This window comes from Culex pipiens, chromosome 2 (genome assembly GCF_016801865.2).
Source record: "Culex pipiens pallens isolate TS chromosome 2, TS_CPP_V2, whole genome shotgun sequence".
NCBI classification, from domain to species: domain Eukaryota; kingdom Metazoa; phylum Arthropoda; class Insecta; order Diptera; family Culicidae; genus Culex; species Culex pipiens.
This window is the reverse complement of record NC_068938.1, coordinates 99,941,881-99,957,165: the sequence shown is the minus strand read 5'-3', so window position 1 is coordinate 99,957,165 and position 15,285 is coordinate 99,941,881. Positions and strand designations below refer to the sequence as shown.

The 15,285-nt window shown below is 44.2% G+C and overlaps 2 protein-coding genes, 1 long non-coding RNA gene and 1 pseudogene across 4 annotated transcripts in view; 3 read left to right on the top strand and 1 right to left on the bottom strand.

Moving 5' to 3' along the window:
* The first annotated feature begins 57 nt into the window (after positions 1–57).
* On the top strand, positions 58–1,229 carry LOC120413122 (nuclear pore complex protein Nup50-like; annotated as a pseudogene).
* A 2,408-nt stretch (positions 1,230–3,637) lies between these two features.
* Positions 3,638–4,746, top strand: LOC120413129 (serine/threonine-protein phosphatase 6 catalytic subunit). Its single transcript, XM_039573834.2, has one exon. It carries the CDS (start codon positions 3,739–3,741, stop codon positions 4,651–4,653), a length of 915 nt encoding a protein of 304 aa, XP_039429768.1. The 5' UTR covers positions 3,638–3,738; the 3' UTR covers positions 4,654–4,746.
* Positions 4,747–4,913: 167 nt separating this feature from the next.
* LOC120413133 (angiotensin-converting enzyme-like) overlaps positions 4,914–15,285 on the bottom strand; it is a 35,364-nt gene continuing 24,992 nt past the window's right edge. For both annotated transcript variants that reach the window (XM_039573837.2, XM_039573838.2), the window contains 5 exons: positions 7,027–7,103; positions 6,737–6,956; positions 6,191–6,674; positions 5,128–6,140; positions 4,914–5,073 (listed from right to left, as the gene is read on the bottom strand). In XM_039573837.2, coding sequence (XP_039429771.1) covers positions 4,930–5,073; positions 5,128–6,140; positions 6,191–6,674; positions 6,737–6,956; positions 7,027–7,103 — 1,938 coding nt within the window. In that variant the 3' untranslated portion in view covers positions 4,914–4,929. The remainder of the gene's footprint in view (positions 5,074–5,127; positions 6,141–6,190; positions 6,675–6,736; positions 6,957–7,026; positions 7,104–15,285) is intronic.
* Positions 8,725–10,430, top strand: LOC120413147 (uncharacterized). The gene is made up of 3 exons (XR_005604918.2): positions 8,725–8,960; positions 9,014–9,965; positions 10,039–10,430. It is a non-coding gene; the product is annotated as an uncharacterized LOC120413147 (long non-coding RNA).

Here is a 15,285-nt window from a genome sequence, read left to right as displayed (position 1 = left end):
GACAAACGTCAACAAATCAAAACAAACCAGAAACATCACTCGTAGTTGGGGCCGTAAAGCAAACGTTTGGGAATTAAATTGGCCAACCTGGTTCTGGAACCGAGAACAGCACCCCTAGGACCCCCAGAGCTGATTGGAGATCGACGTTGGTATCGGCGGGTAACGAAACCAGACACGTTTCACGGCAACTGGAACGAAAAGGAGGCGGCGGGCCGATTTGCCCAGACGTCCGAGGACAAGCTGAAAAAACGCGTCATAAAAACGATGTTGCCGGCACAGATTCCGCGGGCAGCGGTGGATCGTCTTCGGTGTTTGGTGCGTTCAAGGGATTCGCCGGGGTGACGTCGACACCGGCGGTGGATCCTACCGAGGTAGGAGCCAGTCCATTTTCATTTCTCAGTGGAATCGCAAAATCTACGAATGGGACGGCGGCCACAACGTCCGCGCTGGAAACCAGCATCTTTGCCACGACCGACCCGAGCAAGGTCTTTTCCGGGGTTGGAAGCTCGCCGAAGGAGGACACAGCAGGCTCCGCTGGCAAGGACACCGGGGATGAGAGTATGCGGAGAACGCGAAGGCGCTCATTGTGGCCGTGGCCGTTTGGATTTCGGTGAAGGTCAAGGAGAATCCAGTGTGCAAGCTGACGCCGATCTTCAAGGATCACGAAAAGTATCTGGATGCAATCGAGAAAAGTAGCAGCAAGGTGGACACAAAGGAGTCAACGGCCGCAAAGCCGGGATTCACGTTTGGAAGAGTCGCGTCAGCGACGACTACAAACACGGCCGCGGCACCGACTCCATTCAGCTTCGGATTTGGCTCGACAAGTTCCACGCCCAGAACGGACTTCATCTTCGCCAACTAGCCTTCGCCGATGACGACGAGGTGGAGTTCACGCCGGTCAAGGAAAAGGACAGCATCTTCTCCAAGCGGTTCAAACTGTTCGTCAAAGCTGACGGCAACTACTCGGACCGTGACATCGGAACTCTGCACATCAAAAAGGTGGACGGAAAGGTACAGGTCTTGGTGCGGGCCGACACCAGCATCGGCCAGATTCTGCTCAACATCATTCTGAACGAGGCGGTCCGGTGCAGGGGATGGGCAAGAACAACGTCATAATGGTGTGCGTTCCGACGCCGGAGACGAAGCCACCGTCGGTGCTGCTGCCGGTCAAGAACGGCGAGGAGGCCGACGTTTTGTATGGAACGCTGAACAAGTACAAGCCCAAATAAGTGGTCATGGAAAATTGGTTAATGTTTCATTGAATAGGAAATAAATTACTCAATATTTGAAATAAAAAAAAACAGGAAAATGTTCTCCTGTAAAAAGCGTTTTTCAGACGTGGTCATGTCGCTGTGTCATGTGATCCCACGTTCACTTCCACGACGGTCATCACCACCGCAGAACCTAACCTTCACAGAAAAGACCCGGGCGCATGCTCCGGGACACCATCAGCGAGCGGTTAGTTATGATAAACAGTAGTCAATCAGCAAGTAGGTCGCCGAAGATCGAGCGCGACCCAGCGGATGATTAAAGATCTCGAGGCAGTGATGGAACGCCGGATGTAGTGGCCGTCCGAGCATCCAAGGCGAGGGCAAAAAGTCGATTGTCACCGGAACAGAATCGCAGCAGTAGAACTTGGAGACTTGTTTAAGAAGCGGTTGAGTGAGAGTGGCATGACGCCGGACGAACCGACATCGGTGGCTTGGCCAAACAAAAGTTGCAGCAACTGGTTTAAAAACCGGTGAGTAATGGCTTTGACGATCCCCGATGTCGAAAAAGGCGTCCACTTCGGAGCCAGAGTCTTTATTGTCCCGTCAAATGGGCCCTTCTTGGACTGGACGGTAGAACAGAGACACGCGGGAGTTTGGCCGCGGTAGTAGTTGTTGCATCATTCCGCGCTCCTCCTCTTCTCGTTTGGCCAAAATCTTTAAACTTTCGCCGACCGCTTCTTGTCCTTGGTCTCCTTCTTGTGCAGCACCAACTTGGCCGGGTTTAGTAGGCCTTCGTGCCGAAATCCATGCTCCGGCTGTGCCCGGAACAGATTATTTCGATAATTCAATGCCTTTTCTGTGGTTCAGATCGAAGATAGAGACATTTTTAAGCTGTCAAAATGACTTTTCTCAACGACAAGATAACTTGATATGAGATGGGAATGGAATATCAAATCAGCGCTAATCAATTAGCCAGTTGACGAAAATCAGCGCTAATCAATTAGTGTAAAGATGATCGATTAACTGTGTCCTGCCCCTCGGCACTGTGCGACAAATACTCCAAAAGTGTCGCGAGTACCAAGTCCCCACGCACCACTTACTCATTGAATCTAATGGTACGTTCGTTTGAAAAGCTGTGCCAGCTAAAAGAGCACTCAGCTAGCAAGCAGCTAGATTTCAAAAGGAGTTATGTTTGTTTTTCTTAAATAAAATTACGGAAATAATGTTTTATTGAATTTGGATGATCAAGTATCAATAAAAGCAACGTTTTTCATCGTTTGTTATCATTAGAACATCTTATTTTGCTTTTATATTAAAATGGGAATTTAAAATGGATGCTCAACATTCAAATGCGTTTTTCTCAAAACGCATGGTTTGTACATGATGCTTTTTGAAATGTTACCGTCGAAATATGTACTCTCCCTGCAAAGGCTTATGAATTGATCTCAGATGAAAGGTTCTCCAAATCTCTGAATTGCAAATGTCACATCCTGGAACAGAACTGCTAAATTCTAATAAAAACACAAATTGAAAAAAAGCTGTGCCAGCTTTGGTTCAATCGGACGTCATTTCTCGGATTAGTTTTGAAAAAGACGTAAGGGCCATTGGTAAACAGAGCCCTTTTTGCATCGGTATTCGACTTACTTACAAAAAACCAACTTCAAAAATGCTTGAGATTGTTCATCTACACGTCCTTCAACTGCCTAAACTTAGAACAAATGAAATGTTGTTTCAATTTGAAGAAAAGGGAAAATTAGTGCCGGAGGTCATGGTGGCTCTTACGGCTTTTTGAAAACTCACCCGAGATTTGTCAGTGTGCGTGGAACTCGCATGAAACTGAAAAAAATATCGAGTGCGGCACTAAAGTTTCAGTTTCATTATGGCGGCGAAACTCGTGCGAAACTGCGATTTTCTTCAAAGAAACACTCTGACAGCACTCAGTGCGAAACAAGCCCTCACGATGACGATGGATGGGACTCAGTCTAGCTCGACTCAGGACTCGCTACTTCGAATGTCCGCTAAGTCGAATGCTCGTCAATTCAAACGATTTTGAATTAAAAAGCACTCAACCGTCAAAACCAGTTGTCAAACTGATGTTGTCGTTTCAACACCATTGTTCGATAATTTACGAACACGTGGTTTCAAGCTTTTGACAGCAGTCAGTCGTTCCAATTAGCGAATTTGAATTCTCTCATTCGAATGCAAGTTACATTCGAATTAGCGAAGCCACTCTTTACATTGTAGAAAAATGCACAATATTATTAAATGTTGGGGTTTGCGAAAACTTCACTGTGTTGATTTCATTCCAAGTATCACATCTTGGTAGCGGTATTGTCTGTGGTGAAAATTTGATTCTTGTTAACTGAACCGGTTCGCGCGACCAGTAAAACCGGCAACACTGCCCATTTTGACAGATTTGGCTTTGTTCTATTTTTAAAAACAGTTGACAGTCGCCTCCGAATCATCACGCAAATTCGCCAGAACGATTTTTTTACCCATTTGCTAAAGTGATAAGAGACCGATAAAAATGACCATCGAGCTGGACCAGTGGATTGAGATTACCAAGCAGTGTAAATATTTGCCGGAGAATGACCTGAAGAAGCTGTGCGACTTGGTTTGTGATTTGCTGATTGAGGAATCGAACATCCAACCCGTATCAACCCCGGTCACCGTGTGCGGCGATATCCACGGCCAGTTTTACGATTTGGAGGAGCTGTTCCGCACGGGTGGCCATGTACCCGATACCAACTACATCTTCATGGGTGATTTTGTGGATCGAGGTTACTACAGTTTGGAGACGTTTACGCGCTTGCTGACGCTAAAGGCCCGCTATCCGGACAAGATTACGCTGCTGAGGGGCAACCACGAGTCTCGGCAGATCACCAAAGTGTACGGGTTCTACGACGAGTGCTACACCAAGTATGGAAACGTTAACCCGTGGAAGTATTGCTGCCGTGTGTTTGACCTGCTGACCATCGCTGCCTTGATCGACGAGGAGATTCTCTGTGTCCACGGTGGACTCAGTCCGGAGATCAAAACGCTGGACCAAATCCGTTCAATCAACCGTGACCAGGAGATTCCGCACAAGGGCGCGTTCTGTGATTTGGTTTGGTCCGATCCGGAGGACATTGAAACGTGGGCGGAAAGTCCCCGGGGAGCGGGTTGGCTGTTCGGGGTGTCCGTTACGAACGACTTCATGGAGATCAACAAGCTGGAGCTAATTTGCCGCGCACACCAGCTCGTTCACGAGGGCATCAACTATCTGTTTGACCGCAAGTTGGTCACCGTTTGGTCCGCCCCGAACTATTGCTACCGCTGTGGCAACGTGGCGGCGATACTAAAGTTCAACACAGCGGACGATTCCAACGTGGAGATATTCAAGGCGGTCCCGGATAACGAGCGGGTCATGCCGAGTCAGCGAGTCACGCCGTATTTTTTGTAAAGATAGCTTTTCGCGGACAATGTCTATTATTATGAAAATATATTTGTGTATCCGATCAAGCAAATAAAGTTTTGCCTTCTTGTGATTATTTAATTGCTGCTTCAAGGACGTGTTTCTTTTCATTTTAGTTTGAGGATTCTCTAGTGTACTTTGTCATATAAAATTATCACAACCTTGTTTACAAAAAATAATCATAATTAATCTATTTGATTAAAACAACTTTTATTGGAATGTTAAAACCATAATATATACATTATGCAAATTTAGACAATTTTCTCAATAAAATGCGTATATGCAGGTGCACATAAGTATCTGAACCATCCAGCACAATACAGCTCCAGTTTCGGCTGCATTTCTACCGTTTCGTTCAAGGGGTTGATAGAGAGCAACATCTTCCATCCGCGAGCTCCACCCGATGACCTGAAACGGTACGCGTTAGTAAAATCAACTTAAAAATGCGAAATAACAAATTACGGGTTCGTCTCTGTTCTGCAGCTCCAACCATGCTTCGAGCGGTCTGAAAAAGTCCAGCAGCGGTTCCACCGAAAGTCGCGACGTTTTCCCACGCGTCAGAAGCTTAATCAGTTGCGACGAGGTGAGGGAGGCACCTTGCTGCATTACGTCGCTGATGATTCTTCCCGCTTCGCGCGAGCGATAAAAGTTGCACGTGTGCAGTGGGCCAACGTGGTGCGATGCCAGACAAAGTTCAGAATAGATTTGGAACTGCAGAACGGTCGCAACGAAGTATTTGATGTAATCTTGGTCGGAAATAACGTGATATTTTGCGCCAGCATCAAAATGCTCGTATCCTCTGACCAACGGAGGGATAATGCCTTGATAACGGAGTCGCAGTTCCCACCAGCGGGCGTTCATGCCTACGGGTCCCTTTTCGAAGACATACCAGCGCCACTTTTCCAGTGCCAAACTGAAGGCCATAAATGGGAGTTTATCCAGGGCCAGGTTTAGCAGGTATTCGATGTTGATCATGGTGTTTCCGTTGAGCACCGAAACGGGAGTGTTCAGAAGTCCCAATTTCTGCAAATGTGCTGGTCCTCCTACGCAAAGGCTGATTGCGTTGGCCAACGCTTCGTGGAACGCCGGGTTTGGTCCCTCGCGGTACAGAAACGGTTGGCTGGAGTATTGCATGTAGTACTGGACGTGCGTCATTTCATGATGAGCGTTGATGAAATCATCCAACGTTACCTGCGTGCACTGCTTGATGCGAAAGTCTACCTTGTTGCAAAAGTCCCACGCCGAAGCAGCACAATTGCCCGTTACTTCGTTGGACTTTTGAAGCATCGAATTGCGCCAAAACTCCGGAGCCATCGGTGGCAAACCAATCGAGGTGAAAAACTCTTCCGCCGTTTGAAACATCTTCAGTGGCGTGTAACCTTGGCGAACCATTTCACCCGTGATGTCTGGCATCTCGGGAGAACCCGTTCGGATTATGTCCAGGATGTTGCGCCAATTTTGACCCCACATGTTACCTGAAAAGATTGTTATATTGTCGTTGAATCACTCCAGTTGACCAACCTACCTAAAAGATGAGCTGGAATCGGACCGTCCCTTCGGACCACGTTTTCACCGTAATGCCGTACCAAACCCTTCCGTGCGAAGGTAACCAACTGTTTGTACAGAGGTTGAACTTTTGTCCAGAGATCGTTAACCGTAAAGAAGAAGTCACTGTCGTCGTAAACGGACCTCATCTGGTCTCCGGCATCGTTAAAACCGTGCCGTTCCGCCGCTTGGTTGGCCAAATCAATGTACCGCATGAAGGTGTTCTTAACCGGGGGTCCAGATTTTTCCCGCCATGCTGTCCAGTAGTGCTTCAACTCGGGCTCCACCTTGCTCGTTTCCATGATCTGAACCAGATCCGGTTCCAGCTTCAGATCGCAGTACGTTGCATATCCGGTCACATAGTTGGCGCTTTGCGCATTGAGTGCCGTGGCATGCGGCCCATGATATGGACACACCTTCGCATTGTTGTAGTTCTCTTTCATCAGTGAAATCACGTGCGTAATCTGAAAACGAAAATTCAACAACCTAAATCAACAACTTCTTCAACTTTACTAGTTCAACCGACCTCCGCGTACTTATCATCGCCCAGCCCGCACCGCCCCGGCTCCACGATTCGGCCCAGCTGACGGCGGATTCCGGTGTCGACGATGGTCGATGAATCGAACGAAGCTGCCCGGCGCCAGCTCAGACACTCGAATTTGCTGGCCAGATTTTGCTGTTCGCGCATGCGCCGCTTGTTGAACTCGGTCGAGTTGATCGCGTACTTCCACTCGCTGTTGGTGACTCTGTGTAGAAGGGTGGAGGGCGGTTAGGGAAAACTTTTATAATGCTCGACGGGATGTAGACGGGGTTTACCGGTTACACATTTCGGCGGCCTCGCGGTCAAAGTCGCGCAGGAATTGGATGGCCTCGCCAAGGTTGTCATTGGTGGTCTAGAATAAAGGACGAATTTTATCGCAAATGAAGTACCGTAAACTGGGGTTACTTTGATAGCCCGAGGTGACTTTGATAGGTTTTTCAAATGCCCGTCAAATTAATATCCAAACATTTTTGAGAATTTTGAGTATTGTAGCATTAAGGGATAGCTTATTATCGAACATATATGCAAAAATGTGACTGTTACATTGGATGTATCGAAATTAGTGGCCAAATCAAAATTCTATCAATGTCGCCCCGGGCTATCAAAGCCACCCCAGTTTTTGGTAAGTAATCGCAGCCTGTTTTAATAAATTCTGGAGCAACATTTGAAAAGGGCGCATAAGCATTTTGACAGCTGCAACTATTTTGCAATTTCCCAGGCAATAAGCAACTATTTAACAAAACCCATAGTGTTGAATGGTAGCTGTGGAGGTCAGCTAATGTTTCCCATATCGAATTTTGAGAAAAAGTTACCTGAAGCTTGAGAAATAGCAAAATAGTTCAAACTGTCAAAATGCTTATCCGCCCTTTTCTCGTGTTGCTCCAGAATTACTCATAGAAAACATTTTTTAACGGACCCATTTTCAAATAAATAAAAGTCCTGAAACAAAACTAACATTCAGTGGAAACGCATGGTATTTGAACTGGCTGAGTGTCTTAATGATTTATGGGTTGCAATTTTTCAATTTACACGAGAACCATACCTTTAAAATACAAATGCAAAAAACATGAAGTACCTAAAGTAAAAAATGTTAATGTGGTAAAAGTGGTTTCGGTTAGACCAGATTCAGAGCAACAAAATGTGTTCATTCATTCCCAAATTTGAAGCTTTTAAGTGCTCTAAAACGTGCTATCCCTATGCAGACTGTAGTCCCGAATCGCCCCAGTTGACGGTATTTGTCATCACTTTATTTTACAAGATACCGCAGTTTTAGTGAAGAGTGCACTTTGCTTCGAAAACTACAGTTTTCATTTTCAAAACATCGTTTTGCCTTCCTCACCTTACTGAGGAAAGGCTATAAAATCACTCGAAAAATGAACGTTTTAGTTATACCTCCTAGACCTACCTTCATTTGTACATATCGACTCAGAATCACCAGCTGAGCAAATGTCTGTGTGTTTGGCTGTATGTAGACATGTGTACCGAATCAATGTCACTGGAATATCTCGTCACTGGCTGAGCCGATTTTGACCGTATTGGCCTCATTCGATTCGTCTTGGGGTCCCATAAGTCCCTATTGAAATTTATAAGATTCGGTAAAGCACATCAAAAGTTATGCTAAAAACTGCTGCATATAAATTTCACAATTTGCAAAAAAGGGTGGTTTTTGCATGGAAACCTGCCATATTATATATTTTTAGAAAGGTTCTGAAATGACCTTTCTTGTGGATTAAGAATTTTCAAGATCTGACTTACCTATCTAAAATTACAAGCAGTTTAAAAAATGGTCTGAATTTACATAACCTCAAATGGTCGGGTCTGATCGCCATGAAAAAGCCGTGTAGAGGGATGCCATTTTCCTCAAAGGCGGTATCTGTATAATCTTGACAAAAAGTCTGTAGGTAGTCTGTTTTTTTACTCATTACTTATTTTTATTAGGACCTCTTATACCCCGTTCGCACGGGCGAGTTATAGCTGGTTTTAACGAAATGGTTATAAGTTATAACCAAGTTAAAACCAACCCGTTCGCACGGGCGCGAGAGGTTTTAACGGTTTTAACTGTTTTGACAGATCACAGCAATCAGTGAATATTCTGTGCTGTCATTTATTTTCTTTTTTTTTTGTGATGCTCTTTTCTTGACCATCTGTTTCCGGTGAACCCTGAGGGCCAGATTTTTGGCTCTTTTCTCTTCCGGTTATGGGTAGGATGGTGAGTATATTATAATTAAATTTTCAATGTGTTTTAACTGAGTTCCTTTTCAGATTAACAGCCGGCTGAACTGCTGACCGAGGTTCAAAGTTGGTCACCGTTGCAACCAACTGGGACATCCCTTCTCAAGGAATCTCGTTGAAGCTGGACCATTAAGAACTGCGCGCATGAACGTATCGACGAAACGTTCTACCTGACCGTTGGACCGTTGGGATGAAACGGGGCGGTGGTGACGGGGCCGATACCTTTCTAACTGATTTCCGTTATCCGATACCAGGCTCTCTGGCATCCTCAGATGTGCTAACAAGCTTCGAAGGATGGTAATCGTTGCGATGCTTATGATCAAGCGTTTCTGCACAATATCTGGCCACATGGAGTAGGAGTCTACCAGCAGAACCAGCAGAAAGTACTTGCCGTCGTTCTGTCCACCGTAGTCGAGTGGACCTGTTGATTTTGTCCAAGGGATCAGAGGAGCTTGCAACGGTTCCTTGGCAGCAGCGGTACAGTTGGACTCGTTCGCACGTAATCAGCGAAGGCCAGTACGCTGAAAGTGCGGGCCCCAACTTTCATGCCGTCGATTCCAGATTGGCCATGGTGGAGTTGGTCAAGAAATCGCTTGCGCAGGTCAGAAAGAAACACGAGACGGTCGCAGAACAGGATGCACCCTTGCAGAGTCACGAGCGATTCGCTTTGATTGTGGAACCACTCGAGATCGTGATCTGCGCAGGCAGGCAGCGCTTGGACGTACCGGTAGACCTTGTTCAGGACCGGGTCCTTGAGGCTGCAATCTCGCACCGTATTGTAGCTGAATGCAAAACGTCGAACGACTCAAACGCTGCTGATTTGACGGCATCCTCGAGTGTGAAGAGTGCGATCGTCGGGTTTTACGTGGCGGTTGATGAGCCAAGACAGAATGTCGACATACCCAAATTTGCCCGTGGCCATGTACAAATGTTTGTATCACTCCCGGAAGAACGTAACGAGAAAACAAGAAGCTGAAAGAATGTGAGTTCTGGAAGGTCGCCAAACGGCAAATTTAACGACGAGAGATTTTGTTTAAAGGTTGGTCTATTTTCAGCGATTTCCATGATCTTGGCTGCGCGAAAACTTGCTTCTAAAGATGAAAATTAAGACTGAGGTGAAAAAGGTTACCGATGGAGCAAAAGGATGTTGTTGAGAAGCTGACCAAACTTCGAAGTTTCTTTTACGCGTCTATCTCGATGTGTACATACCCTAGTAACATTTTTAAACTTACAGGTTTTATCATGGTTCTGAAAACCCTCATACGTCCTAAATAGGCTTTTATGGCCTACTTAACGGTACACATCAACCATCGCTTTTGCACCCAGATTTCTGTTACAGACATTTTAGTATCTTCAAAAATACGGGAACTATCGATATGATTTTTTATTCATCCCCTAAATTACAGTCTTCAAAGTTATTTACAATAAAGTTTGACCATTTTGACAATCAGATTCTTTCAGGATTGGGTCCGTAAGTTTGACAAATTTGGAATAAGAAGACAACAACTTCTTCGATTGCTGTGCACCCTTAAAACCTAAAATGCTACTAGGGTAGTTCCGCTGAGCACCTGCACCTGCTACTGTACATGTCAAACCAAGGCTCAAGATCGACGCCTTTCTGGAAGGTCACCTGAAGATCCAATCGTTTAAGCTGGAATTGGTCAAGTCCTGCCATTACACTTGCGTAGGCACATCTGTGTCTACAAGTAGATTCGGGGTTGGCCGACCGGGTCGCGTTACGAGAAAGAATATTAAAGGGCGTCGTTGAAGCCGATTAAACATCCCCTCACCCTACTCTCCCCGTCCCACCAATCCCCCTCCCTCCCGTCTGTGTTTCAATTGATAAAGAAAAATGGTTTTTTAAACTACAGACTGCGCGTCTTAGATGCCGACTCACGTGCATCGAGACACATCCGATACGGCCATTTCTTTTAAAGTTTCTTCTTTCCTCCTGGTCCAATGAACCCGGTGTTGATGCGCTTATGGTGTGTCTACCGCTGTGTTGTACGCGTCCACTTTACATCACAGGTACTAACGTGGAGATCCTTTTAACCTTTTGGGTTACACAGCACCAAGAAGTTGAAGTGTTGAGATACTTTTGAAAAACTTTCGTACCCTGTAGATCGGGTCTGTCTGTCTGTGTCGTTGTAGAGCGAAAACTGTACACGTGTCATGAAAGCGATCCATCTACTGACTGGGGACAACCAGCGCACGCGACCACGTGTTTATCATCACCAGCGACGTCGTGATCAACGCTGGGCTGCTAAACGTTTTGATCCTGCCTAACCGACCTGCACACATGTTAAAGTTCTCGAGAATCCTGTCGACGACTCCGCACACCACACAACACCGATTCTCGATCGGCGACGCCGCCTGTTCGGGACCGGGACAGAACGCATCGCACCTGTCGAGCCAGCGCAAGAGGATTGCCGAAAACAAGCTGTAGGTGCACGATACGGTACAGTCCTGTAAAGAATCTCTCGCCTCTCCGCGTGCCTCGAAAGTACGACCTGCATCACCACACGTGGTGGCACTACGTACTCGCACCGAACCTCGCAACACCGAACTCGCCCTGAACGCAGCGCACTGTACACGTGGATCAGTCCGTAGGAAACGACACGCCACAAGTCTCCGAGTCATAGGACGCTACCGTAGGGGCGCACTAACTGTGGTATGCTAGTAGGACATCCGTAGGAGCCAGCGAAAACCCTGAGCAAGTGGAGCCCACCGGCGGCTGTTCAAAACGACCATATCGAGGATTTTCTGACCGTTGTGTGCATCTCACACTGAGCTGGGAACGAGTCATCGATTTGCCGCAACACAGTGGGATTTGCACTCATGGGGAAATTCATCTGTCGGCGGCCATCGAGCCCGCTGAAAACGTCGTCCTCTTGCCGCAAACATTCAGCAGCACACCCGGTGGCGGTGTCCTTTCATCTACAAGTTGCTCACCAGCTGCGACCAGACTGCCAGCACCGAGATCATCTGTTCCTGCCTGCGGAAGAACGGCCGAGAATCACCGAGGAGAAATTAAGGGCAGATAGTCAAACATTCATGATCTCCCCCACCCCACATCTTTGAGGTAGGTGGCCCAGAAGAGGGTAAAGTACAAGAGCAGCAGTTGACCACCCGAAGCAGGTCGAGAGACGACCAACCCGTAGTCACGGATCGATAGAAGAAGTGTCCCGCCCCGGCCGACCGAGTCCCGGAGCTTAGACGCGTGTAGCCGTTGAACGCTTCCAGGAAACCCATTGGGTTTTAGTTGTTGCGATGGAGGACGTGCCGCATGCCGCTTTCGCCGGTTGTCCGGTAGGCTCTCGATTCCGTTCATCGCCATCACGTTAATTAGCATCCTTGGGTGGAGGGAATCTTTTCACGCGTCAATGTGACCTGAAAGATAAGAAGGCGAATGGGAAGTTCTAACAAGAATTCTTATCGCACTCACCTCCAAGAATCGCCAGGTTCTACGGAAAACAATCGCCCAAACCAATGCTCCGGCATTCGAACCAATCATCCGTTGAAGGACTCTTCAGCCAGAGTAGTTTCGCCAACACAAACATATTCATCTTCCGGGGGTTCTTCTGTTTAGTTTCTTGCGGTGATCCGTCCATTCCGTGGAGTTGGGACGGGCTGATTCGCTGAACGCTTTCAGCAAAAATAACTGAAACAGCCGTCGCAAAAAATGTTGTTTTTTTCCTGTCAATATCGGATGTTTTGCAAATATTTCCAAAGGCTACTATGAGTTTTCGAGTACTCGAGTTCCCTTTTCGAGCAGTTTTAACCTGGTTATAACTTTTAAAACCAGTTTTAATCTGACAGCCCGTTGTATGGGCAAAACCAGAGTTATAGCCGGTTTTAAGAGTTATAACCACTTTTGGTCTTATAACCGGTTATAACTCGCCCGTGCGAACGGGGTATTAGGTGCTGCGATCACGTTAGGGGAGATCCATAAACCATGTGGACAGTTTAGGGGGGTTGGAATCACTCTATAAATGAGAGGAAGGCACCAACCATTAAGTAACGTTTTTCAAAATTATTTTGATTGAGCTCCACTATGTTTGGATATGTAATAATAAATTTCCCGATGACTCCGTTTCCATTTCTCGAAACTGATAATTGGGGCCGCAGCGCCGTACCTAGGGGTTCGCGCAGTTGGCGACCGCCAAGGGCGCTAGCCCTTGGGGGACGCCGAATTCGATGATTGTACAAAATTTGCATGTCAGTTATAACATCCTCAAGTATTTAAAACAGACAGGGCTCCAAAATATATAGTAGAACTACACATAACTAGATAATTTGGTTAAAAATATAAACAAAAATGATTTAGGGGCGTCAAAATCAATTGTATGAATATTTCTACTCAAGCGTTTTTGAAAATTTATAATTAATGCTAAATTAATTTTTTCATCAAAGAAGGGGCGCTCAAGTCACAGAAAGTTCAAGGAGTTCTAGAAAAGCTTTTCAAAATTAATAGGTATAGCATTAAAATTGGACCGTCATACCTTCCAGACTAAAAAATTGTCCAACTATATGTTATTTTCACGTTAATTTGGCTGTTAATCGCAATCAGCCAAATTTTGAAAAATATGGTCATATTTTGAACTTCTTTGAAAAAAGAATAAATTTAACATTAAAACATATACTTTCTTTTGAAATTTTGGCATTAATGAGTTTAAAAATGGCTTTTTAAATATTTTGAGCACGATTTCCCTTTTTATAAGCAGCTTCGTGCATTGAAATTTGCCTATGTTTTTTTGAAATACTAGAGTTTTGAAATAGGAAAACTGCTGTAAATTTTCACCAATAAGACCAACATTATTTTTCAAGAAAAAAAAGTTTTTCGGAGCACACAAACTGCTCTGAACATCCTTTTTGTAGTTTTAGCTTAACCGGTGTTGAAAAATTGCTACACTCTCATCTGCCGAAATCAAATCAACTTATCGATTTAGGCTTCAGGCTGTTCAGTGTTATTTCGGCAAAATTTACACATTTACTTTTTAAATCGGTAATGAGAACTACTCAAACTTATATTTTCAAAAAAATAAATTTCAGATAAAAACAAACAAATAATGTTCTGTCAAGGTTTGAAAATATAGCTGTGTACAAAAATAATAATTTTCTAGATTACGGATTTTGATTTAACGAATAAAAAATAAATAAATAAAAGCTGCGGACAAAAACAAAATCAATACAAAAAATAATTAAAAATAAATAAATTATAAAAATAATTGAACAGCATCGAATTGGCGAATCAATAAAATTTGGATATAAATTTCTTATCTTCATATTTGTTTTAACGAAATATAATGTTATTAAAATAAATTTCATCAAGAAATTGCGCTGGATTTTGAATGATTTTTAATTGATTTTGACGAAATTTTGTTCTGCCGCTTCGTGTTGGAAAATTATACTTATTATTTTTTAATGTTGATGAAGGATTTTGTTTTCTTTTTTTCAAATTACGCCGAAATGAAATCCAATGCCAAATCAGCTAAACATTTTATGAATCCGGGAATGTTCTTTGCTTATACAATCAAATTAGTACTAGACTGCCCCTGATCGCATAAATGTCCCATATGCATTTTTATCGATTTCGAGTTAATGATGCAGTTTGGTTCAAAATCGTGTGATCTTTCAAAAGAGCCTATAACATCCAGTACTTTGTTCTAGAAATCAGGAGAAAATCCAGTTTTTTCGCAAAAATTTAACACGTAGCCTTATGTATGGGACAAACTTTAAATGCGTTTTTCTCAGCTTGCTGTTTTTGCATATGGGACATTTATGCGAACATGGGCAGTAGATCAGATCAAATTAGGCAAGCTAAGAACATATCAAATAATCAAATAAAATCATTAAATTCTGTGCATTTATCTGAAAAATAATTTTATAAAAGCAAAACCCTGCTATCATTATCGATTTTATGAAATCTGAGAAAATATTCAGCCAACTTAATTCCTACACTTTGAAAAATTTGAATTGAAAAATATATCATAAAAATTGAAAATTGATGCTTCGCCAAGGGCGCCGAGGACCTAAGGTACGGCTCTATTTGGGCACATTTTTTTAGATTTGCACTTCTACTTGATATACAAAAAAGCAAAAATCCTAAATCTCTGGTATGTAAGAAAAATCGCAATCAATTTTTTGTTAAATTTCCGAATAAAAACAGCGATTTTGAGTGTGTCTATAATTTGAAATACAATTTGAATACTTTTTTAAATGTTGAATGTTCAACGGATACATGAAGCCAATTTATAAAAAAAAAACAAATTTAATATAAAATCTTTTAAATTTTCAAATGA